At 38.7% G+C, this 26,571-nt stretch overlaps 1 protein-coding gene across 8 annotated transcripts in view; it reads left to right on the top strand.

Moving 5' to 3' along the window:
• grip1 (glutamate receptor interacting protein 1) overlaps window positions 1-24,534 on the top strand; it is a 277,675-nt gene extending 253,141 nt beyond the window's left edge. For 3 of the 8 annotated variants that reach the window (XM_046872780.1, XM_046872777.1, XM_046872779.1), the window contains exons 15-24: window positions 2,972-3,041; window positions 5,530-5,675; window positions 8,015-8,219; window positions 8,454-8,593; window positions 11,020-11,199; window positions 16,185-16,350; window positions 20,145-20,256; window positions 21,913-22,146; window positions 22,250-22,396; window positions 24,011-24,534. In XM_046872780.1, coding sequence (XP_046728736.1) covers window positions 2,972-3,041; window positions 5,530-5,675; window positions 8,015-8,219; window positions 8,454-8,593; window positions 11,020-11,199; window positions 16,185-16,350; window positions 20,145-20,256; window positions 21,913-22,146; window positions 22,250-22,396; window positions 24,011-24,265 — 1,655 coding nt within the window. In that variant the 3' untranslated portion in view covers window positions 24,266-24,534. The other 5 variants (XM_046872783.1, XM_046872784.1, XM_046872778.1 and 2 more) reach the window with 5 other exon arrangements.
• The last annotated feature ends 2,037 nt before the right edge of the window (window positions 24,535-26,571 follow it).

Below are 26,571 nucleotides of genomic sequence, written 5' to 3'. Positions count from 1 at the left end.
ATTTTTACATCAGCCATGCTGCAATTTATGTGAAATTGATGCTACAAGTTGTTTTTGGTCATATATTTCATTTAAACAGCAGAACTAAGAAACATCAACATTCATCTTAAGCTTTTCCCTATAGATTTGATGAAATATGTGCGTTTGGTATATTTGCAAAACCGTGATCACGGCCTGACGCTTGCCGAGTCAGTTTCAAACAGACATGGCACGCAGTAGAGCAGCAGCAAGGATGTACACATCACTCATCACAGTTACACCAAACAACAGATGGAGAAAGAGACTAAACAGATTTTCAGACTGCATCAAACAGTAAATTCTCATCTAGCCAAGATGTGGCAAAATAGACCATCAACAACAGAATAACAAAAATGGCCAATATCATTCTTCTTCTATAGGAGCTGGTGAGTTGCATTTACAGGAGCCCACATGTACACAAAGTGGGTGGCCTGCATGATGTGGAAAAAACTTGTGTGGCGTTATGTATTATAAAGCCAAATGGTGTGGTGACTCTCAAACGGAATGATGGATGAAGATGGGATTCCTTGTTCTCTGCTGTAAAGCGCTACAATTTTTTTTTTTGGATTCCAAATATCCATTCCTAGTCACGGCTCGTGATCCAGCTGGTGATATCCACAGTGCTGCTTACAGGCTTAAAATGTTTGATGCATACAAACGCTAAAGCATTGTTTGTTTTTTTGTTTTGTTTTTTTTACAGACTCAAACAGCATCGATCACAAATACCTTCTTGTTTATTTTGACAGCTTATACAGCTTTTAATACAACATTTTAAATATGAATACAGGCTTCTTCAGGCTTTTATTCCTCTGGGGAACCGTTAAAGGTTCAATATAGGCCATGGCCTGTCTGAGTAAGTGGAATAGTACATCTTTTTTGCCTGTGAATCATAGTGACACTGGCTAATCATGGGCATCTTTGAGCTCATGTATGCATAAGAGGGAAGATAGCTGTAAGATACTGTAATGCAGCAGAGGCAGCAGTATGGGGGGAAAATATGCAGCTGGCTGGCCTCACATGTCTCAGAGAAAGCATGTGTTAGTTTTCACCTTCTCCAGTTGGTAGTTGCATATTACTGTAGGAGGCAGCTGGTTGGAATTAGTAGGTGACCAAATTAGGAAACTGAGCATTCTACGTTTAAGGGCCTTGCTCAAAGGCCCTGGAACAGAAGGTAGGATTCATACTTATGACCTTTTAATCAGAAGTCCACCATCCTTATCTACCATTTACACACAAGGAAATGTGTAAGTCCGGACACACCAACTCGTCCTGAGAGTTTAAGGGCTTACACTGCAGGGTGATTTAATTAAAGGCACGAAGGCAGAAAACAGAGCACCAACTTCTGGGTTACATCCAAGGATGCATTCACAGGTCACAGAGGGCTTATTAAACATGCAAATGTTGATTAAAAACACACGATGCAAATCGGCACTAGTTAAAGATGATGAAGGTTTACCTCTGTGTGTACAGAGCTAGGATTCAAACTCATGACCTTTTAATCAGAAGTCCACCATCTTTATCTACCATTTCCCCAGTGCGATCCACAGATGCAATTTAAAGACTACCAAATCTTTTAGCAGGATGTAATTTCTCATCAAAATGGGCCAGATCTGTAATTTTTAGTGGGACATCTGATCCATTAAATCTAGTTGTAATCTCAGCTATAAAGCCATATTGCACTCGAAAAGTGCTACTAGGAAAATTATGGCAACCATCAATGTCACACTAGAGATACCCACTGGCAAACACTGAAGAATGTCACTAGATGAGAAATCACTGTTGATTGTCATACTGAGAAACAAAATTTTTCAAATGATTTTGTTATAGTTAGATGTAGTTCACATGAAAATGTAAATGAGTGCAATACATTTTTTCTTGAATCTGAGGTAATTTATTTGGTCATTTTTTTCCATTCTGACTGAGAAGGTGGCTTGTGTAGCCTCGGAATAAGATACCATTACCTTTCATCTATATATTATATATTACCTGTATATGCCTGCGTTGTGGGAAACACTGTGATGCTTGTCTGAGATTCACAGAAAACATTTTGAGATTGAATAATTAAAAAGGGTAATTGCGTTTGCTTTCCTAATTTTGACTTGTTTAAATCCACTTCTCTCCGATTGACAGTCCTTAAAGCAATTTTTTGCTTTCGCTTGCTCTCTGTAGTTGAGTCTACCAGTGTAATCTGCTGCGTCCAGATGTGGAATCAACATTTTACAATTTAATCCCTCCATTCTGTACACACTTGTTTGCCCCGTCACATTGCGCCACCATTTTTCTTGATCTCCTCTTCTTATATTAGAGCTTTTAGTTTCAATAGTCTATTTGTCCCTAACTAAATTTATACGTTGCAGCAATTCATGTAAAACTTTCCTCAGCCCTACTGCCTTAGCTCTTTCAGACGACAGAGATTCATTAGTAGGGGACATCAGGCTTATGTTTGCTTGTTTTTCCACACTTCTTTCCACGGCTTGCAGCATCAATGGTAAGGTACAACATTTTATTCAGTGAACTCATTGCCAAGAGTTGAAGAAATGAGAACCCGAGGACATACTTCTTTAGAATACCAAAATGCATAAATTGCAGCGTAAGCTAAATGCAGACCCTGTCTCATCAGCACTGAGCGAGCACGGACTGGAGCTGATGAAGTCATGAGACACTGCAGGCGTGTGATTCAAAGCAGAGTGGCAGTGACAGGGCCACTAGAGGTTGTTCACTAAGGAGAGCTGAGGTATTACTCAGTCAGCAAGAAATCACTTACTATTCTTATATGGTATCTTCTGAGTGAAGTTTTCATTCTAGATATTGGGAATACACCCAACATCTAGATTTATGGTAAAGATGTCTATCTGACAAAATAAGCATACATAGGGGATTATTCTGTTCACTGGGTTTCTTGACTGGTTTGCTCACTGTTCTTAATTTCTTTGCTTCCTTTTTTTTCTTTCAGCCCCATCAAACAGGAAGCCAGGTGATTCTCTCATTATCTCCGATATCAAGAAGGGCAGCGTGGCACACAGGTAACACTTTTTATCTTCTTTACTGTGTGGAAGCTCCAAAAAAAAATTGCTCTATTATAATGATACAACTGCTCCTTAACGGCAAAAAAAACATTTAGACAATCAGCTAGAAATTCAAAATCAAAACAGTTAAAATCTCAAAAGATGTCTGACTTTACATCTTGGAGGAAGCATATAACAGCTTATTTTTATTTTTGTAACTTACGTCTAATAGCAAGTTTTATTGCCATTTTTACGTAATATTATACATATAGATAAGCCATGGTTTGTTATTCAGGTATTCATTTGAAAGCATGTTATTCAGTGGCTACTATGAATTATTCAGTAGGTGAAACTAGCAGCATTGTTAGTCACTGGAGCTGTCTGTGGTGGTGAAAGAGGAGCTTGGTTTTGCGGACGCTTGTCTTACACTCTACATCTTACACTCTGTTCTCAGCTGTGGCCACAAACTGTGTTGAAATGAAAAGAAAGAACTTGCAAGAACAAATAGGTTCTTCTGCAGGATTCCTGGGTTTACTCTTTGGGATGGGGTTGAGAAGCTTGATAATCTGGTAGAGCCTTAGTCTAGACATACTGATCCTCTGGATTGTTAGTCAGCTGAGATTGCAAGGTACCCCTTGTCAGCTTCAGTTAGAGCTGCTTCCATCAGGCATGTCCCACTGGACGAGGAACCTGGGGAGGTTCCAGGACTCGCCCAAGAGATTATATGTCACAGTTGGCTTGGAACAGTGGAAATCCCACAAGAGAAGCTGCAGTCTGTGGCAGGGGATAGCGTCTAAGCCTGCTGCCACAGTTCCCCCAAAAGGAAATGTGTAAATTGAATGAATATAAGAATGCAAGTCCGGACCCACCGACTGGTTCTGAGAGTTTTAGGGTTTACATTGCAGGGTGATTTAATTTATCACGAAGACAGAAAACAGAGCACCAACTCCTGGGTTACATCCAAGGACTCATTCACAGGTCAAAGAGGGGTTATTTAACATGCAAATGTTGATTAAAAACACATGATGCAAGTTGGTGCGAGTTAAACATAAGAAGCTTTACCTGTGCTGAACCATTCCAATTGCTAATGCTTTTTCAATTACTCCACATTTAGAAGAGATGCTCTGATTTGTAGGGATGTTGCACAAGTTCACGTATTTGCCTGATAATCATGAGCTAACAAGGGGAAACTGGGTCAGACACAATATGCAAGGATCAAGATTATGTAATGCGACAGAAACCCTTCTGTCATGATTACACAGCCATTCGGCTTTGTCTATGCCTCATTTTGGTGCCACTTGAATTGCTCTCATTCAGCCTGATAGAGCAATTAAAGAGATCATTAGGATCTGTTTAAATGCAGGCATCATTACAAGTTCAGCCACAGTATGATGTGAATTCAAGGTAGTGTTACTTACCTGGCTGGTAATAATGGAATATCATTGACTTATTATGTGCAGAGAAAGCTGCCTCAGTGCCACAGACTCTGGTGATGCATACCATAGCCAGTCCTCTGAATAATGATTGTGTTCACTCTCTGAAAGCCTGCTCTCTTAAAAAATGTGTGTGTGTCAGTGTGTGGGGGCATGAGTGTGTGAAAATAGTACTGCAAGGACACTGGAAGGTGTTTTACATGGAATTTTCAAGTGATGTCTACTATATGCACTTAATTTTCTTATAATACAACAGGAACAAACGTAAAAAAAATAAATAAATAAAAATTGATAAACTGTTTAATTGTTTTGAAAATGTTCCTCACAAAGCAAATTTTGCTTTTCACAAGATATTCATTTTATTCATTCATTCATTCTTATTTATTCATTTTTTATTCGAAATCACATCTTTAAAAATAAAGTGGGTGATGGGTAATAAAGAATATATACACCGATCAGGCATAACATTATGACATTATACCATTATGGCATATAAAATTATGACCGGTGAAGTGAATAACACTGATTATCTCTTTATCATGCCGCCTGTTAGTGGGTGGGATATTATTAGTCAGCAAGTGAACATTTTGTCCTCAAAGTTGATGTGTCAGAAGCAGGAAAAATGGGCAAGCGTTAGAATTTGAGTGAGTTTGATCAGGTCCAAATTGGGATGGCTAGATGACTGGGTCAGAGCATCTCCAAAACTGCAGTTTGTCTGAGGTGTTCCCAGGCTGCAGTGGTCAGTATCTATCAAAAGTGGTCCAAGAAAGGAACATTGTTGAATCGGTGACAGGGTCATGGGTGGCCAAGGCTCATTGATGCACTTGGGGAGTGAAGGTTGACCCGTTGTGATCCGATCCAACAGACAAGCTCCTGTAGCTCAAATTGCTAAAGAAGTTAATGATGTTACTGTTTGACAGGTCAGAACTGTTTTGGCAGCAAAATTGGGACAACACAATATTAGGCAGGTGGTTATAAATTTATGCCTGATCAGTGTATGTATGTATGCATAAGCATTGTCAACATAATATACAATTTTAAAAGATACATGTTCTTACATTTTTTTTGCCCAGGACAGGGACTCTGGAGCTGGGGGACAAGCTTTTGGCCATCGACAACATCCGCCTGGACAATTGCTCCATGGAGGATGCTGTCCAGATCCTGCAGCAGTGTGAGGAACTGGTCAAGCTCAAAATTCGTAAAGACGAGGACAACTCAGGTACCCCTGGCTCTTGTAATATACACTTACTCAGCCTTGGATTGGGCTGATGGTTTATTCACAAAAAAAGATGGAAGATTGCGAATACAGAAATGTAAAGAAAAGAATAGAATCAATGCTGGCTGATGGGTTTACTGGGCTGACACTTTCAATATGCAGCGCCAAACTCGAAGGATAAAAGAAAGTCTGTGACGAAGAACAACAAAAGCTTTAGGACTTTGACGGCTGTCATTTTGATGCTTGCTTTCTGCAGGTATACACAGACAAGGCGTCCACACAGTGTGTGTATTTAGTTTCATTGTCTTACTTGCAGTGTGATTTGGTCTTTTGCTCACAATGTCCCCAGAAGACTGCAAATCTCCTTTGCATTCTTCTCTAATCTCAAGTTCTATTGCCATTGTGCACATCGAGGAAAATTAGTTTAATGAGCCCAATTAAACTCTTACTGGCTTCATTTAACCAGTAAAACCCTCTGGAGACTTTTTCTTTTATTCAGGTCACTATAGGCTTCTATTCTTTTGTCAGTCTCTATACAAAATGTATGCCCTTGCCATTTAAAAAATGATTAACTTTAGCTTATTAATAATGGCTTAGAAGGATAAAGAGGGCTAGAGACTAATTAAGTCAACATCATTAAATAAAAACAAGACCTGATTAATCAGAATCATTAATAGGAAGTTTTGTTTTGATTTAAGACGTTGCTGAGATTTTAAGATAATTTTGGGGTCATATGTTAAGCAGGTAATCAGGTTGATTTAATGGGGCTAAAGGATCCTCCTAGACATTTTGTATTTGAGATTCAGATGCAAGAAAAGGGCACATAAGCAGGTCTTTTCTATTTTAATAAATAAATACAGCAGGTAAGCCCTCATACACTGTGTTGCAAGACTTTGTAATGGCATGTCCAATTTATGAGCAGGACTAGTACTATATGATTTCACACATGTAATGCTACATTGCTGAAAGATCCTAGATTCTTGGAACATATATTGTGATTTGCAGTGTCATTAGCCTTTAGGAGCTCCAGTAATAACGGCAACTGAAGTTGCTTCAGTAACACCGACTGAATCCTGACTGTAACTGGAAGGTACTTTCTTTTTCAGAAAAAGAAACCAGGTTTCCTTATTTCCTTCCAGTAGCTAACGTAATGAATCATTAATAATCACCACTATGGCATTTGAGTGCTGTCATATAACTCTTGATTAATGTGAAGTGGGTCATCAGGGGACTGTGTTGTGTTTATCAATTTATAAACAGAATGAAATTCCTGTTGAGGCGCGCACGCACACACACACACACACACAGACTTGTCCTGCGTTTTTTCCCCGAGTTTTGCAGTTGAACTGGACTCTAGAGGTGCTATGAAATTTCCCTTCTTCATTAGTATGGCTGAGATACTACAGGATAAAACTAATGGCTCAGGGGGATTCTACAAGCCTCCCCCCTCCAATCCAGGAAACACACACACACACACACACACACACACACACTCTTACTTCCTGTTCAATTTGGATGAGCCCAAATTTACAGGTTGGCAATTTCTGACCTTTGTGAGTGACAAAGAGTGCTCTGTGTGCTCATGAGCTCCTGTGTAGGATGGAGGACAGTCTCTTCTTTCTTTCTGCCTCCTCCACACTTCTATCACTCTCATGTCAAAGCCTCGACATTTTCATTTTTTGCCTAAAAGCTGAGCATTATTAGGATTATTGTATCACCCAGTTAGTTCTAGAACCAAACCGTTTTCTAAATCCATGGAAAAAGACTACAGGCTTTTAGGATTACTTCTAATTTCATAGCTTTACAAATATTTGTGAGAATCTTTGTGAGAATCACTCAACACTGTTGCTCATCGGAAGGATTTTAGTATTCAGTAATGACTGTGCCTGTCTTTGACATTTCTGGGCCTTGAGGAAAATGTTTAGTAGAACATGCTGTCTCGTACATGCGTTTCTTTTTTTCCCCTTGTGTCTGCACTTTGTCAGGATACATAATTATTTCTGCAGTTGAGTACAGGTGCATTGCTAGTCTTTTAAAGCTAGTAATGGATTTCCTTGAATATTCCTGTTAGATTTATTTACATTTTCTCTTTTTATTCAACCTTACATTTTTAAGGCAGCCCTTTCCAAATTTTAGATCCTACATTTTCCTTTCGGTTGTGCTTTTCTTTATTTTCCCCTTTCTATTTTTATTTTCACAACCTCTGGATCCCTTTTGAATTCTGCCCCGTTTCCCTGTCCATCAACCCCAAACCTGCTCTTCCTCCCACTCTCGCTCTCTTTCACTCTCTCTGTCCGGTGTTGTGAGGGCTGTCTTCGTTCTGCTCTCTGCCCCTCTGTGAGGTGTCCTGCGTCTAGGCCGTGTTGATATGGACGCCCGTGTGCTGTTGGCCTGTGTTGCAGACGAGCAGGAGAGCTCTGGTGCCATCATCTACACTGTGGAGCTGAAGCGTTACGGGGGCCCGCTGGGCATCACCATCTCAGGCACCGAAGAGCCCTTTGACCCCATAATCATCTCTAGCCTCACCAAGGGTGGCCTGGCTGAGAGGTACTGATGCTTAATACCACCGTACTTCATCTCACAACACCCACTGTTTTAACTGTGTTTGCTTTCCAGCATAATGTATTGTCTGTCATTGCCACTAAATAGCTGAAAGAAAATCTTGAAAATACGATACTCGAAATAGTAGGGAGGAGAGCGAGTGTAGGATTAAAAGTCTGACCATATGTGATGTAAAAGCGTTCAATTTAAAATGATGATGAATTTGTTTGTGGTGTATAGGACCGGGGCGATCCATGTTGGGGATCGTATCCTGGCTATTAACAGTAACAGCCTGAAGGGAAAACCACTGAGTGAAGCTATCCACCTACTTCAGATGGCTGGAGAGTCTGTTACTCTGAAGATCAAGAAACAGGGAGAATGTGAGTAGTGGAGGAATCACTCACACTGAGTGTGCATTTACATGGCGTGTGTGTGTGTGTGTGTGTGTATATATATATATATATATATATATATATATATATATATATATATATATATATATATATACATACATACAGTGAGGAAAATAAGTATTTGAACACCCTGCTATTTTGCAAGTTCTCCCACTTAGAAATCATGGAGGGGTCTGAAATTGTCATCGTAGGTGCATGTCCACTGTGAGAGACATAATCTAAAAAAAAAAAATCCAGAAATCACAATATATGATTTTTAAACTATTTATTTGTATGATGCAGCTGCAAATAAGTTAGCTAGAATTCTGACCCTCAAAGACCTGTTAGTCTGCCTTTAAAATGTCCACCTCCACTACATTTATTATCCTAAATTAGATGCACCTGTTTGAGGTCGTTAGCTGCATATAGACACCTGTCCACCCCATACAATCAGTAAGAATCCAACTACTAACATGGCCAAGACCAAAGAGCTGTCCAAAGACACTAGAGACAAAATTGTACACCTCCACAAGGCTGGAAAGGGCTACGGGGAAATTGCCAAGCAGCTTGGTGAAAAAAGGTCCACTGTTGGAGCAATCATTAGAAAATGGAAGAAGCTAAACATGACTGTCAATCTCCCTTGGACTGGGGCTCCATGCAAGATCTCACCTCATGGGGTCTCAATGATCCTAAGGAAGGTGAGAAATCAGCCCAGAACTACACGGGAGGAGCTGGTCAATGACTTGAAAAGAGCTGGGACCACCATTTCCAAGGTTACTGTTGGTAATACACTAAGACGTCATGGTTTGAAATCATGCATGGCACGGAAGGTTCCCCTGCTTAAACCAGCACATGTCCAGGCATGTCATAAGTTCGCCAATGACCATTTGGATGATCCAGAGAAGTCATGGGAGAAAGTCATGTGGTCAGATGAGACCAAAATAGAACATTTGGGTCATAATTCCACTAAACGTGTTTGGAGGAAGAAGAATGAGTACCATCCCAAGAACACCATCCCTACTGTGAAGCATGGGGGTGGTAGCATCATGCTTTGGGGTGTTTTTTCTGCAAATGGGACAGGGCGAATGCACTGTATTAAGGAGAGGATGACCGGGGCCATGTATTGCGAGATTTTGGGGAACAACCTCCTTCCCTCAGTTAGAGCATTGAAGATGGGTCGAGGCTGGGTCTTCCAACATGACAATGACCCGAAGCACACAAAAAAATTGAGGTAAAAGCTCGAGGCGCCGCTGCTAGAAGCCAGAAAGCGAAGATTGTGACGAAAATAAAAAAAGGATAAGCAAAGAAGAAAAAGTAAAAATTAAAAGTGTAGGGATACATAGTGTACAGTAGTGATAGTAAAAAACAAGTTTTCCCTCCATCTCCACTTATTGCCTCTACACCCTTCTATATATATATAATACACGCAGACGTAAATATGTGCTGTTGTATGTAAATAGAGAGTGGAAAAGAGCAAATAATGTATTGGCTCTTCGTCACTTTTTCAGTTTTTTACACTGTCTACATGACATTTGTTTCAAAAAGTATCTGTGACTTTTTATTATTGGAATCACTTTTATACAAACAGTGTTCTGCCTAATAGAATAGACTCTAAGCTTTTTGCTTGATAACAATCTTGCCTTTGTACATCGAGTATAATATCACAAGAAAGAGCCCTGTTACATTTTTGCAGTTTGAAGTCCACATGTGCAAATCTACAAATACAAAGTAGCTTCAAATGCTTCAGGATCTCTGCAAGTGTTTCCAACATTATAAGGCAGTCAGCAGAGGCACTGTGATGTTATTCTCTTAAGTGGAAGCTTCATTTTATATTTATTGTGAGTTGTTGATTGTTTTTTAAGGTAGCATATGGTTATATTGTTAAAACACAATGTTTAAGATTAATAAACACTTACTCTCTGTTTTTTTATTTTATAATAATTTCTGTTTATTTTCCCTAAGGAGGCCAATACTTCTCGATTGAGTGTAGGTTTTGCCTTTTTGGTATTAGGCTGCATCTTAGCATGCAAGGATATATTCATCTCTAGTTTGAAACACTGTTATTTGTGCAAAATTGGGTGTTTTATTGCTTTTAGAATTTGCAATAATGGGGGGGTGGGGGGGGGTATGAGGAGAAAATCATTTTCTTTTAATGTTTGAATTTCATTATGCTCTATGATATGAAGCTGAAGCCTTGTTTGATCTTATTTTTGACATACGTTCTCTGTATAAATAAATATTCTACCTTGTAGTTACAGTGTTACAATAAGTCACATATGGTTCACCGGGTGTCCATGAGTCACTGGATGAGCTGATTTGTGGCTCTGGGGGGAAAAGCATGGTGATGCATTAAGCTCAGTGCTGCAAGGCTCAGTGTATATTCTTTGTGTGTGTGTTTGTATGTGTATGTGTAGTGGCAAGTCCTAAGCAGCCATCAGTGACCGGTCGTCTAGGTGAACTTAGTGATGTGGAGGATGAGAACCAGCAGAAGCCGGGGAAGCTGTCAGATATCTACTCCACCACCATCCCCAGTGTGGACAGCGCCGTCGAGTCCTGGGACGGCTCAGCTATCGATGCCTCCTTCAGCCCTCAGGGTGAGTGTGGGTGTGTCTCTGGGTGTGTTTTGCGTGGAGAATGTATGTTGGAAATAATGGTTTGTACTTCTAGATGTCAGAAATCCACAACTTCTTATCATGGATTCACGTGCAGTGTTCAGTTTGCTTGAATCCAAGCCTGGTGTTTTTTCTCTTTGGTGGGGTTCATTAGGGCAGCCGTCACATACGGGTGTGGACCAAAACATCTGGTCTCTGAATGTCTGAGTGAGGTGCTCATGGTTCAATTTTAACTAAACTCTAGCATGGCTCAATTAGAGTGAGAAAGTGATTTCACCCTGAATGGACTTGACAGCATGTATCCAAACATTGTGTATTATTGGCTACAGGCTTAATTTTTCTGTACAGTCAAATTCTGCAGTAATGCAGTCTTTTCTGGATATTTGGACTGACAAAATAGAAGAGAAAATAACCAGTGGATAGATACAAAACATTTACAAAATGGTTATTTATATGAATATCTAGTAACTTATTGAGTCAGCTCTATGCTTTTTGTGTTCAGCTGAATTTTTTTTATTTTCCTGTAAAATTGGGAAACATTTACCATCTCAGATTTTACACCATTTTCCTGTAAAACAGGATTTGGTTTGTATTAGTCTGTGCAATAAGAAACTAAAACAAATCAATTTCTGAGCAAACTGAACATATCAAACTTTTTCTAAAGCTGATTAAGTATATAGACTCATAGTCATGAAAGCATACATGAAAGTAAACTGTAGCATTTGCTGTCTGTGTAATTTAAAAGCATGTTGTGGTTTTAGACCTCGCTGCTCTATTATCTGCAGTAAACTGCAGTATTATTGTAAACACTAACAAAGGGTCAGAGCTATGTACTGTAGCTCAGCCTTCTACAGAAGTATGTAAATGTAAAGGCTGAAATGAAGCCATGACAACAAAAACACCTCTCAGCTACCATTACTAATACCAGGCTTTTTGTCATTTACTTAGAAAAATTATCAAAATTTGTTTGGTTTAGCTTTCTTATGTGGAATTAAATAAGGTTACAATTCTCCGCAGTAGAGCAAGGCCAGAACTTAGCTCGTTATTTTGATAAAATTGAGTCATCAGTATGAATCTCAGTAGACTTCCTGTAATGGAGTCTGCGCAGCCTGTGTCATCTCAAAATCTGTAGCCCTGTAGTACATGGTCACTTTGCCCAAATCCTCCACAGGCCTAATATAGGTTAGTATGCTGAGTAATTCCTGCCTTCTCTACATTTCCTGGAAGAATACAATATCATTTCAGCACTCTTTGCTATTATAGTTTTTATTTTATTAGCTAATTTTTTTCCTCAACCATTGTTAGTTTCTTTAGCAAAATGCCAAATGGCTGTGACTGTGCGTAGGAATACACAGAACAGTTAGAAGACCTTGTATCATTAATGACTATGTTTTGCTTCTTTTTTCCCCATCCAACACTGTCCTCCTGGTCAAGTGTAATTTGTCTCAAACAGAATGGCAAGAAAATGTTCATAATATGTTAACTAATAGTGGTAGGCATTATTACGCCCACAGAGGGAACTTTATATGTGCTCTACTAAACACTGTGAAACAGGAAATATGAATGCAGTTAATGTATAAATTAATAATGCATAAAGCTCTTATCTATAATTAGTTTCAGGGTTCATGTTTAAAATCACTGACAATACATGCTGCTATCATCAGGTCTGATTAAAATAGATCACTTGGGATTTATTCGTTTACCAAATGTATTAGATTACTGCATATTTAAATCCGGGAGAAAAAAACATATTACTTTAAACTACACAGATTATAAATAATGGTCACCTAAGTCTAATTTGTTCTGGGACATTTTTAAGTATGATCAGTGCTGTTGTTTTAGCAGCTCTACTGCAACACAATCGTCCTCTCATTGGTATCCATGAGCCGTTAGGACCAAAACCCATTGTCACGCTCACTCCACCTCCCACTGAGGGCTTAACCTTCCTCTTAATGATCGAGTGTCACTTTCAATCAATTCTCACTTAGAGAGATCATAAATCTCATCTTGTCCTGCTGACATACACCTCCTCAAGGCTGACCTCTTTTTCTCTCACCCTCTCTGGCTCCTTAAAAATGAGAATCTTTCTTGTTTTGGTTTAGATGGTTAACACAGAGCACATTCCTATTCCTGTAGCACTTTCTGTATAGTCCTTTCTGCTCTGTGCAGACGTGTCAATTTCAGATATACAGTAATCCCTCGCCTATCGCGGGGGTTACGTTCCAGACTTCCCTGCGATAGGTGAAAATCCGTGAAGTGGCAACCTATTTTGTATACAGTGCAGTATACAGAATTTCTGTATATCTTAAGGTTTTATTAACCGTCCAACACTCCTATAAAACTTTACTCTGCTCTTAAACACTTTCAATATTCTTAAACCTACGTCATTTTAACATAAAACATTTCTATATGGGTATTCACCAGCGAAGATACAACTTGAATGAAGAAGATGATGATGAATTAAGTGTGCAGCACTAATGATGATGAAGGTGATGATGATGAAATGAATGTACTGCATACCCAAGAAATGCATTACAGCTATTCTAAAAGCTTAATTTTTTTAAGGCTAGAAAATGCTTATTTTCCCGCAATTATCCTACGATACGGCGAAATTTCTGCAAAACAAAATTAGATATGTTCCATGTAAAAACCCTCATTACAGTGAGACCGCGAAAGCTGAACCGCGATGCGGCAAGGGATTACTGTACAGCTACTACTAATACTTCTAATGAAGCATCATTGCCATTTCTTCAGACTGAATAACTGAACGAGTATAAGGTTTTTGGTATTCAAACCAATGCTGTTATGAAATAAGCAACTTATTTGGTACTATGCAATCAGGGACATCATGGAACATTTTCTGTCGGCTGCCAGCAATGAACTACTCGTAAAAAAAAAAATTTTGCACAAGGGCAATGAGCATGAATTGCACCTCGGTTTGCTGAGCAAGCGAAGAGAGGAAGTGAGCATGCCTGAGTGTTCAGTGTAAGCTGAATCTAGTGTTGAACTATGTTGTGAGACAGTTTCTCACACTCGCTTCACTGGTTCTTTTTTAATGATCATATTTACTTACTGACATAGTACTGTGTACACTGGTCAGCCACACTCCATACTGGGTATTTAAGATACTGTTCAAGGGGCATGAGATGTTTTATCGGGTTTCTTGTAATGTAGGAAGATGCTGTAGTTTTATCTGGTTAAATTGCTTTTAATACAATACTCAGGGGTTTACAGTACCGAAGTAAATGTAAATCGTTGCTGTACTTAGCTGTCGCTGTATTTTACTAGCTTTTTCACATATCTGTACTTTTTTTTTCATGTATATGTACTTTTTTGATGTATTTTCACTTGAATAGACTTTTATTTTAACTTCACTACATTTCAAAGTAAAATATCTTACTTTTTACTGAACTACATTTTGCAAAATCAGTCATTCCTTTTTATTTATAAGTGGATAAAAAACTTAACTAGTCAAACACGCAGCAATCCACCAATCAGTGTAGAGCTTGCGCTCTGTTTTGAACTTGATCATAGTATTTTGGGTGCTTAAGTACATTTGAAAGCAAATTTGTTTGTAATTTTTCTCAAGTAAAAGTTTAAACGGAGCACCTGCTTTTACTGGAGGAATATTTTATTGAGTGTATCTCTACTTTGTGTACTTCGTCCACCACTGGTAATACTAGTAGACAGACATATTTACAAAGCCTATTGTTGAAGGCACACAAAGTGATAATTAAGGCCATAAATAATATTTTAATACATTTTGTACACAAAATACAACTAAGGCATAGTGAGTGTTGTGAAAAATAGGTGTTGTTGGGTGCAGAGAAGAGTCTGGAAACACAAAATCAGGATCACATACAAATATCACATACATATCACATACAAGGATGACATAGAAGATACAATAATTTACAAAGATCACATATACCACATACACCATCATTCTCAACAGGGTTCGAAACATACACTCCCATTCAATGTTCAGACACTGAAGCAACAAGATATCTAGTGTTAGGAGCATCTATAGACCTCACCGACCTGCCATGCATCTTAAATATCTTAAATACTTAATTTGAAGAGCAGGTAGGCCTGACCTAGTGTGCATAAATGTGGAGCTCTTTGATGGCTAAAAGGCCAAGACGAGTGGAAGTCCGTGGTACAGTGTGACCTCAGTATTGGGGTTACAAAAATAACTTTCTGAGGTTATAAACCAGGCAGACAAGGACATTCAGAATGCTGTAAGCTAAAAATAGCTAGGGTTTGCACAAGAAGTTGAGTAGATTCTATAGTCAAAAAGGTTGTATTCTTCAATAATACAAGAAATAGATGGAGTGATGTGATCAGAGAAGAAAAGAATGTCATCTAAAAAGACACTTAGATACTTTTTCAGTTATGTGTGCCGGATAGACTGGGAGGGTGTTGATGGTGATTGACAAGTCCAGCAGTATCCGAGTACAGTTTTGTCAAGGTTGATTTTCAGATCTTTCAATAGGGAAGAAATGCCAGCAAGCCAGTCTGATAGCTATGGAGCAACTGGAGAGGTGGATGGACAGAAATGCGAAGTAAAGAGCCGTGCAGCTCGATCACCCAGTACAGAGATCTTGTATAGTAATTGTAATACATCAATTTATATTTGAATGGGACCATGGAGGATGGCTATATGTCAAAACTAGGAAATATACTAGAAGCAAAGACATGGAAAATTATGAATAAAGCAAATGGAAAGGAAGGCTTGGCACCGAAGGGAATATGAATAGAACTATAACCTAAACTAAATCACATGGTATTGTTGGAGCTATAAAACACATAGCTTGGCTCAAGGCTATGATAGTGATAATCTCATGAATACTGATTTCTTTATTCTGCCTTCATTGCAATTTAGTATACAATCCTCAAGTCATGAGCTGGATCAGTCTATAAATTAAAAAAATAAATTATAATATCTGTGTATGTGTGTGCTTCAGCCCCAACAGGCTTTCAAGCATCGGGCTACAGTTTCCACAGCCACGAGTGGAGGAATGCCAAAGTAAGTCGTGGGAGTGTATCTCCAGGCAGCAGTCATCAGAAGAGCAACATCCTGCAGGACCTGGGCCTCAGTGATGATGAATGGGATAAACCCACTGCTAGCGGGTACTTACACACTACGCTTTATGCTGAGTAAAGTGACATTTTAGAACCTCAATCTAATGGTGAAATCATTTACTTAGTATGTATACGTTTTAGGAATTAAATCAGGTGCACCTACCATATCGGTAGTAGGTATAAATTGACTAATTGTATCCCACATGGCCACCACATAGGACCACCACTGACCAGATATTTAACCAAAATGCTGGGTCAGATACACTCAAACGAGCACCACACACTTATTACCATGCCATCATCACGTCAGTGTCACTGCTGTATTGAAAATGATGCACCACCTGAATAATACATGCTTATTGGTGGTTAGTGGTGGAGGGTGAAGAGAAGGGTGTAACTAAAAGGGATTGCTAGAATACACTGTAAAACAATCCTGTAAAATTTACGCAATAAAACTGAAATCTATCATAAAAAATACGATTAAACTGGCACTTTACATTGTAAAAATTGTCCTGTAAATTAACTGTAAAATACTGTCAGCTGAAGTTACCTCATTTTGTTTGCAAAAACTGACTGTTTTTAATTTCAAAAAAATTAGTCAATGACAAAAAATTTACAGAATTATGCAAAATAATTAAAAGTATCAATTTGAGTCAAATCTCTTGTAGATAATAGCAGCACACGTTCATGTGCAATTGAAATTAGTGAAGAAAATTCTCACGACATCAATCCTACACAGTTACTGCCTTTATATAAAGCAACATACAGCATAACATTAATTTCTCTGTCTGTCTGGGATTTAAACACAAGCTCTACTCTTCTACACAATGTTAACCCACAAAACACACAACAGGAATTTATATTATAATAGGTTTATATATATATATATATATATATATATATATATATATATATATATATGTACGGTAAACTACTGGCAGCAATAATCTACTTTTTTTTTTTTTTTAACAGGTTTTTTTGTACATTAAACTTACAGTATATTACTGTTAAAATACATTTATTTATTTTTTTGTTTTTTTATTTCACACATTTTTAAACCCTTAAATCCCACAGCAAAATCCTCAGTTTTAGAAGAGTTATTGTGTGTCCACAAGTGTTGAAGTAACACTGAAGCAGTGATGAAGTTAATGATATAAAGTAAATTATTAAATGAGGATTGAAATTTGATGGACACCTGTGAACAAGCAGGATGCAGGAAGCACTAAAGGGAAGAGAAACAAGCAGAGAAACACAACTTACAGTCAAAGCCAAATATGAAATCAACAGAAAAAACACATTAAATCTCTCAAGATTTTAGCAGAGGATGATTAAACAACAGAACAGCATTACCAGCTTCACTTATTAAAAGCTCTAATTGAGATTTTAGGTGTTTTGGTTTAATTCCATTTGAAGTCACCATGGAGATAAGCATTTGCATTAGTGTTGCTTTTGAACCTTGACCTTTTAAAATTAGCAAAGCAGATCAACACTGATTGCCATTAAACACTCTTGTAAAAAGTCATAGCAAATCAAATAACATCAAAATAAAACCAAAGGAAGAAAATAGTGGATAATTTATTCGTGCTGCAATTCATGTTAGGAGTTTTGTACTATTCTGGCACCCAGCATGCATTAAAGTTGGTTAATAATCACTCTTCGTTTCATTTGCTGATTTTTGATGTCTGTGTGTCTAAATGGTGCTGTATTTCTAAAGATTTTGTGCATATTAAAATCCTTAATAGTTTGTCAAGTTACTTTGAAGTCATATTACTATAAAAAAAGAAAATTAATTAGAAACCACCCATAACAATCAAAGATAAGTTCATTAGATGATGATTATATCACCATCAATAGTTAATCAAAACCACAAAATTACAATTTCTTTTCACTTTTTACTGTCATAACAAATGTGCTTTACAAACACAGTTATAACAGCCAGAGAAAAACTAATGTAAAGAGCCAAGGGTCAAGAGCCCAACTAAAGCAACTACTGATCTCAAAAATATTGAGGTCAAACAAAACATTTTCAGTAAAATATAAACCCCTGTTAAGTTTAAAAGAATGTTTTGTAGACATTTGACAGAAATAAAGTCAAACTATAATAAGTGAAGCTGATAAATCTGTTTTTGAAGTCAGTTGATTTCATCTAAGGCTGTAACTGTATGTAGATTTGTTTCTTTTTCTCTCCTTCATTGATTCTGCTTGTTAACAGTAGATGTTCATCAGTGTTTGAATTCACTCATTTGTTTTCATTCACTCTGTCAAGTGGACTATACGAGAAAACTAACGTAAGGAATAGTTTTTGCAAAGCAGTAATGCAAAAAGCATTAAGTTTGCGTGTATATACATTAACAGTATTTAACCGTTAAATAAACAGTAATTTCATGTTTTATAATTTACAGGATTTTACCGTCACTATTTTACATTCTTTCATTGTTAAAACTACGAACATTTTTTTTTTACAGTGTACAAAGTGCACCTATGTAGTAGATTTACCTGATTTCACAATAAAGTTATGTAGTGACAACTGAGTAAATATTGTGATTGTAATATGGTTCTGCTGGGAGATTAGGTAATACCTTTTTAAGTTAAAAGGCATATCACTTATTCAGTAATTATTACTAATCCATTAACACAAATTGCCAACTTCTTGAACCTCATTACAGAACTGATCTGCACATAGTGGCATATTTCTGCGCTGTTGATATAAAAAGATGCTTAGTAAAACTATCATCCACAAGGTTAGACTTGAATGGAATATCTTTACACGAGAGGGCTACAGTTGATCTTGGTATGTTGTTCTCTCTCTAGTTTAGTTTGACATCCCTTTGAAAGGTTTTCAGAAATGTTATAGAACAAAGAGTATAAGGTGCAGCATATGAAAGGTGCTTTAATCAGTCAATTCTACTGGAAATTATTCACATTAACAAGAAAAGACAGGGCAAAGTGACTTGATGATGGGACATGATGCTTTATAACTTGCTTTACATACAGTACACAGCCTGCTGAAGCACCTGTTCACGAGGTTCACTTACTGAGTGGTGCTTTTGTCACTTCCATAAATGCACAGAGAGAATCTAAACCTGACATGTAAAAATGGAGCATCATAAAATATGTAGGCTGTGTAAGTGTAGTCCCACCAATATTTTGATGTAGTAATTCATATATTTTGTATCAGACCTGTAAATTGTAAATGAAGGATATTTGACAGGATGTTTTTTTTGTGATTCGAGTATATTCAAAACGCGTCTTCAACAGCATTTTGAATTGAATAGTGGTAAATGTAACCGTTTATATATTCAGCTGTAAAAGCTCTTCTATAGGTTTCAACTGAATAGACGTCTTTACCAATGAACGTCATTTTTAAAGAGGTTCTTTTTCACACAATGAAAGTAGCTCCTGTTTTGTGGTGAGACACAAAGCTTTTGAGCTCCAATGGCTGCTGCTCTGTGCAGGAGACTAGATTTTATAAATGTTTCACATGACCATGTTGATTGAAGCGTCTCTCCGTTACCTGTCTGCAGAGCCACCACGCTGCCCACTGGCCTTATCTCAGACAGCAGGTGAGGCTCAGTGCCATGTGCCCCCATTTTCCAAATCCAGCGTGGCCCCTCACCCCATGCCCTCAAGCCACGCAGCCCTTCATGGGTGTCACCATCTTTGTGTCCAGCCACATTGGACGATGTGTCCCATTTTTTTTCCAAGCCACACCTTCACCACCAGTGCCTGCACAGCCCCATTGGTCGTGTTCTGTGCTCATATCCGTGGTGCCTGCCTGCTCATCGGCTGCCGTATTAGCAGCATGAGTGGAGTGTTGAAACCTCTGTGCTTGTCATTGCCAGGTTTACCGTGGGTCACGATGGCACAGAGCCGGATCAGGAAGAGAACTTTTGGTCTCAGGCGCTGGAGGACCTGGAGACGTGCGGCCAGTCTGGGATCCTCCGCGAACTTGAGGTAACACAATAACAGCACTAAATCATACAGCAATTCATTTCATCCCCTAACTGTGACCATTCCCACCTTTTTAACATATTCATGCACTTCTTACAGCGTCCCACCCTTTTGCCATACACCCCCCTCCCTCAACCCCCGTCTACAGACGCACGCTGTCATGCCTTAGGTTTTGTGTAACTGCTCCTTCTCTTTCCAGGACAAGCCAAACAGGCTTCTGACTAAGAGAAACCTGGCCGTCTTGGTACCCCCTTTCCTTTTTTTGGGCTTCCTCTCTGCTTGTAGCACTGGCACACTGGCATCCTGGAGCTCTCCCTGTGCTGTGTGGCTCAGAGTCTCACGCTTGCTTAAGGCTGGGGGGAGGGAGGGGAGGGTCCATAACACACAACCATTACAAACCATTAACAGAACCCGGGGGTGCATTCAAAAAACATAAACTGCTAAGGAACGATGTTTCATACAAGTCAAACTGACAGATAGTCTTCTACCTACAAGTAGATTACACTGTTTTTGTACAGTCAGCCACTTAGTGATATTAAATTAGATCATTCACTTTGGCCTTGCAATACATTGGCTCAACATTATATGATTAATTCTGACTAGATTAGAGATGCATTTCACTTATTATATAGTTGCATGTGTTTTGAAGCTATTTTTGTTTTTTAGCTTGTAACAAAAAGGGAAGGCTGATATATATTTTTTTTATATATATTGTAGCTACATACTGCAATGCTTCATAGAAACTCACTAAAGGAGTTCTTAGAACACACTGAATGTACCCTTAGTCACAAATCTGACTTGATTAATTGTATTCCTTTGGTTAGTTTTGCTATTGTGTATCACTGTATTATGAAAGTAAGAGCAACAAAACAACAAAAAAAAGCTTACAAGAAAAAAAAAACACCATGTCATCTGGAGTGAACAAATTCTGTTTTTGTGAAATGCATGACTAGTTGTTTGTTGACTGTTTTTTCTGAAAGAAAGAAAAAAAATGCATCACCTTGGTAAGATGGAGAGCTCAGTCTTAGGCTGACATCCATCATTAACCAGGACTCTCCTTTCAGTACAGTTTGGGTGACGATCACTCAGAACTGTCCGATGATGCAGGTCTGGAGAAATGGGCATGTGGGCTCGTGCAAAGCATGATGGGAGAGCCCTGCAAGGCTTTTTATTTTTATTTTTGACTTTCAGTCTTGTTTAACCATACATCCTTTAACCAGGTTTTGTCAAATGCCACCACCAAACATTGTGATGCCCCAAAATCAATCTAAATTGTAAATTGTGTGTGTGATTAGTTAATGCCATGGCTTTCCATGGTGGAACTCTTCAAGGTTGTAATATGTGTTTGTCCTCAGTCAGCTATGATGCATGATAGCAAGAGTGTTTGTGCATTGATCTAGTGATGAATGATTTCACTGAACAAGCAGATGATTTTGAATTGTTTTTGCCACTGTTTTGTGTGTCTAACCATCTCTTTTGTCAAAAGAGATCTAGAATCAGCAGCAGACCACTTCTGAGTGTCTGTGTATTAATATTTCCTACAATTTAAATGATGTATAATTAGTAGAGGGTGAAAAAAGTATACTCAAGGAGCTTTCAGCATCTGTATTAAATCTCACTGTGCTGCTCTCTCTGTATTTACTTCCCACTGCACTATAGGCCACCATAATGTCTGGCAGTACACTGAGTCTAAACCATGACCCGGCGCCTACGCGGTGCCAGCTTGGCAGGCAGGCCAGCTTCCAGGAACGTGGTAGCAACAGGTCACAGTATAACCAGGGCAACCGTAGCAACACGCTTCCCAGCGACAGTGGACGCAAAGCTTTCGCCATGAGAAAGATGCAGCAAGAGATAAAGGACATCGTGTCACCAAACCCTGTGGAGCTACACAAGGTAGTCACGTCTGTTAATATGATTAGCGCTTTTCTCGCAAATACCTCAGCGAATTACAAAGCTTTCGACCTTATTGCAAGTTCATTCATTCTATCTGCTGCAGGTAAGTCTGAGTAAAGAGTCAGACCTCGAGGACTTTGGATTCAGTGTGTCTGACGGGCTTCTGGAGAAGGGCGTTTATGTCAACAACATCCGCCCAGGTGGGCCTGCTGAAGTGGCGGGGCTGAAACCCTACGACAGGCTGTTACAGGTAGGCTATAACACTACAGGTGTCGAGATTTTGCTAAAAATTTATTTGTTGCTGAATCTTAAACAGTCTACAACACTATGAATGTAGGCCACTAAGTATTGTGTAGAAATCTATGTAGGAGGAAAAATATCTTTACTGTGAGGATTGTTTTGTAATTTTGCCACCTGATGAAGGACATTTGAAAAAGACATATAGCAGTCATTAATTGCTACAGAAGGCATTGAATTTTTGCTGGTAGAACAGTAACACCAGCTAGAGATATACTATATAGACAAAAGTATTGGGACACCTGACCTTTTTCCTGCCATTTGTGGTTCTTCTCCAAACTGCTACCATTAGGCTGGAGGAACACAATTGTATAGGACGTTTTTGGATGTGGTATAATTTTGCATTCACTTCTGTTTGGAAATCCAAAACTGTTCTAGCATGGCAATGTCCCTGTGCACAAAGCGAGCTCCATGAAGATATTGTTTGCATGGGTCGGAAAGAAAGATCATGAGCAGCCTGCTATATGATGAATTGGAACACTGACTGCACCCCAGGCCTCCTCACCTCACCTACATCAGTACCTGACTTTACTAACACCCTTGTGGCTGATGAGCTCAAATGTCCACAAACACACTCCGAAATCAAGTCGAACATTCTCCTAGAAGAGTGGAGGAAATTATAATAGCAAATTGGGACTAATTGTGGAATGCCATGTTCAAAAAGCACATACAATACTTATGACTAGGTGTCCTCAAACTTTTGGCTGTAGTGTATTAATAAGAATGAGTCTGTGATGAATGAGTTCGGCCTATTAGATGTCTGTGCTATTTTTAGATCAATTCATATGTCCTCAAACAGTTTGCCTCAGTTCACGTTGAGCCCAAATTCAGCACGAGGAGCTTTAGCTGTGGTAGAACCTGTGTAGAAGCTGTGAAATCTCCCAGTCCAAGCCTTTCTCCAGGTTTAACAGCATTGTCAGTGTTGTGCCTCTGATGGTATAGTGAAAATAATGGACAATCTGAGATCAAATACTTGTTTAGACAGTGTAGGAAGTGAAAGAAATAGAAATGATGCAATGCACTGCCAAACAATGGCTTTGTCCCATGTTAGCTTAAATACCAAAGGTCTCGTTAGCATAGTGCTCTGATTTTCTGTTTAAATGTAAAAACTGAGAGAAATACAATTGAGGCTATTGAGTTTGAACATTTTCTGCATCAGCAGCCTCTAGGGATGTGTAAATGTTGTTATTCATTTTCTAAATGTCACTGTAATTCATACTTATAAACAGTATGAATAGGTCATTTTATGCAAACACTTTCAGCATATTTTTTTGCTGGTAATTAAATAAAACTATTTTGAATTAAAGAGAGCTCAATGTGGACATCATACATTATAAAGCCTCACCAAACGTCCACCTTTGAGTCATTTTACAGTTTAGATATAATATAATATAATATAATAAATTAGAATAGACAAGACATTTATCCAAAAAATTACCTGGTTATTTTAATTTATCCAAAATCCTTAGTTTTAATGTTTGTGTTTTTTTTTTTGTTTTGTTTTTTTTTTACTTCTTGGTCTGAAGCGATTAGTGAGTTTGATGCAGCATGCATTTTCCTGTTACAGATCAACCATGTCCGAACTAGAGACTTTGACTGCTGCTTGGTGGTTCCTCTGATAGCTGAATCGGGGAACAAGCTGGACCTGGTGATCAGCCGAAACCCAGCCTCAGCCTCAACCTCGCCCACAGAACTGAACCAGCTTCCCTGCGAGGAGCCTGTGGGCTGGACTGACCCAGTCGAGCCTCTCCTGCAGGAAGTGACACAACAGAACTCCAGGCTTGTGGGGTCAGAGGGCAGAGACCCCAACAAGACCTTATAGCAGAACCCAATCCACACTCTCCCCAGCACAGGCTCAAGTGCTCCTCATGGTGCTAAGTGAACTCCTCCCGACAGACACAACTTCCCCTTGCTGGAGTGAGCTGGAGCTCTTCTGGCATATACCACACACAGTCTCTTCCCTGAGCCACAGCATGAGCCACACACACTGACAGGGGTCCTCTGCTGCCTTTGTGTTTACTTCTGTGAAAATGACACTGGTGGTTGCAGAGGGACTTTTGAGAAAAATGGTATAAAAATCGAAAAACTGAACCAGTGCCATCCCTCGTTTTTATTGCCAATCAAAGTTTTAACGGAAAAAAAATAAGCAAAAGAAGCAAAGGGAATCTTCAAGACGTTTACACATGATTACGGACTGGCTGGTGTGTGTGTGTGTGTGTGTGTGTGTGTGTACATTCATACGTATCTGTGTGTGAGTAAACAGGACTTTCTCCTGTGAGGCTCAGCCAGAGCAATTTTCACATTCTGTATTTTGTTTGTTCTCACCTCAGCTGTTCTTCTCTTCTCCCTTCGCCTTCTTTCTTTCGTGTGTATGTTTGTATGTGTGTGTTTGTGTGTACGTACTGTGGACCCTCCCATCTGCTGTTATTCCTCACAAGTGACACCACGTGATGTTTCACTCAGCAGGAAATAATGTTCAGCACGAGCTCAGCAACGTGCACCTGATTTTCCACAAAATGGAAAAAAGCTAGTCAGCCCCAGTGGGTTGGGTTGCACCATGCATGAGACCTTTTGTGAACTATTTTATAATGGTAGAAGTGTGACTGTACAGACAAAAGAACACTAAAAAAAAAAACAAAACAAAAAAAAAGATCATCAAAAGGTCATCATTTGTTATTGGGTCAAATGTTTGAATCTTAATGCCATATTGAATTCTGATCATTTCACCATGATGGTAAAGAGGCGGTGCTTGCCTTGGGCACCTTTTCTCAAAATCTGGACAGAAGTCTATTTTTATGAGGTGTGTGTGAAGCCCGAGTGATGGAGACGGTGCATTAAGCAATCAGCTTGTACTCTTCTAAGAGGATTTGCGAAGACAAAAAGATGTAGTATTTTGGTTTCACCATTTTTGTTACATATGTGGTGAAAGGAGAACGTAAACCATTCCCCAGGCTTCGCATCACTTTTTTTTTGGAAATGTCTTTTGCTAGCACAAAGCAGAGAGACCAAATATAAAGTCCAGAGTGTCCTTCTCCCATGCCTGCTGTTTTGGACAGTGGAAAGCAGGATCAGTGTCTAAGGGCCTTGAGGTGTTGCAGAAAACAGTCCCACATCAGCCAGACTCATTACAAGGTAACACAATGTGTCAGCATAATAGCGAAATCCTCATTCCAAACATGAGTGTTTGGGATTTTTTTTTAAACCACCACTAATATAAAAAAATAACAAACAAAAAAAGGGAGCATGAAGCTGAAAGACACAAGCAGCCCAAAAACAACTTCTAGTCTATAGTCCTCCCTTGTTTAAGTGAATATGAACTTATACTAATCTACTGTATGTGGTACTGGTATGGTTTTGTATGTTTAATGTGTTTAAGTTTTAGGGTTTTTTTGTTTGTTTTTAGAGGGCATTCGCCCAAAGGGTGTACAAACTATTTGTAAAGAGAAACAAACAAACAAAAAAAAAAAAAAAGACAGTGGCACTTGAGTGTTAAATCATGTCAGAATGAAAACATTTCATTTTTATATATATATATATATATATATGTATATGTATGTATATATAACATGATGTAGCTTTATTCAAAAGAAAAAAAAACATTAGATAAAGGTAAAACTACTGCTTTTGGCAGCACATACTTCACTTGTGTGTGTGTGTCACCTGTGTGTGTGTGTGTGTGTGTGTGTGTGTGTGTGCACATATGTGCATGTGAACTGTGACTTGTCTGTGTTCACACACTCTAGACTACTCACTATTTAAAATGGCACATGAGCGGTCCAGTCTATTTACTGATCATCAATTCATCAGGGCGTCGCTCACCTGCATTTCTTTAGAGACTTTTTGATTCTGGAGCAACTGTGTTCTGTCACTTCAGGTACGGGTTCATTCCCTGATCTCATGCACAGGATTTGAGATCTTCTGTTGTCGTTTTTTTTTTTTTTACGTTTTAACATTATTTTTTTTACGGTCAAGTTTTTCCTCTGTAAGCATTATGACGTCCGATAGACGGCTTTTCCATGACAGTTTTAACACTGTGTTACTGCAGATATAATGTGTAGGCACATGCGCGCTTTTTTGTTTTTGTTTTTGTTTTTTATATCCTTTTTGTTTGTTCTCATTCAGATTTTG

Source organism: Silurus meridionalis, chromosome 18 (genome assembly GCF_014805685.1).
Source record: "Silurus meridionalis isolate SWU-2019-XX chromosome 18, ASM1480568v1, whole genome shotgun sequence".
In the NCBI taxonomy this organism is placed as follows: Eukaryota; Metazoa; Chordata; class Actinopteri; order Siluriformes; family Siluridae; genus Silurus; species Silurus meridionalis.
Note: the sequence above shows the minus strand (reverse complement) of the source record. Positions and strands in the feature narration are given on the sequence as shown.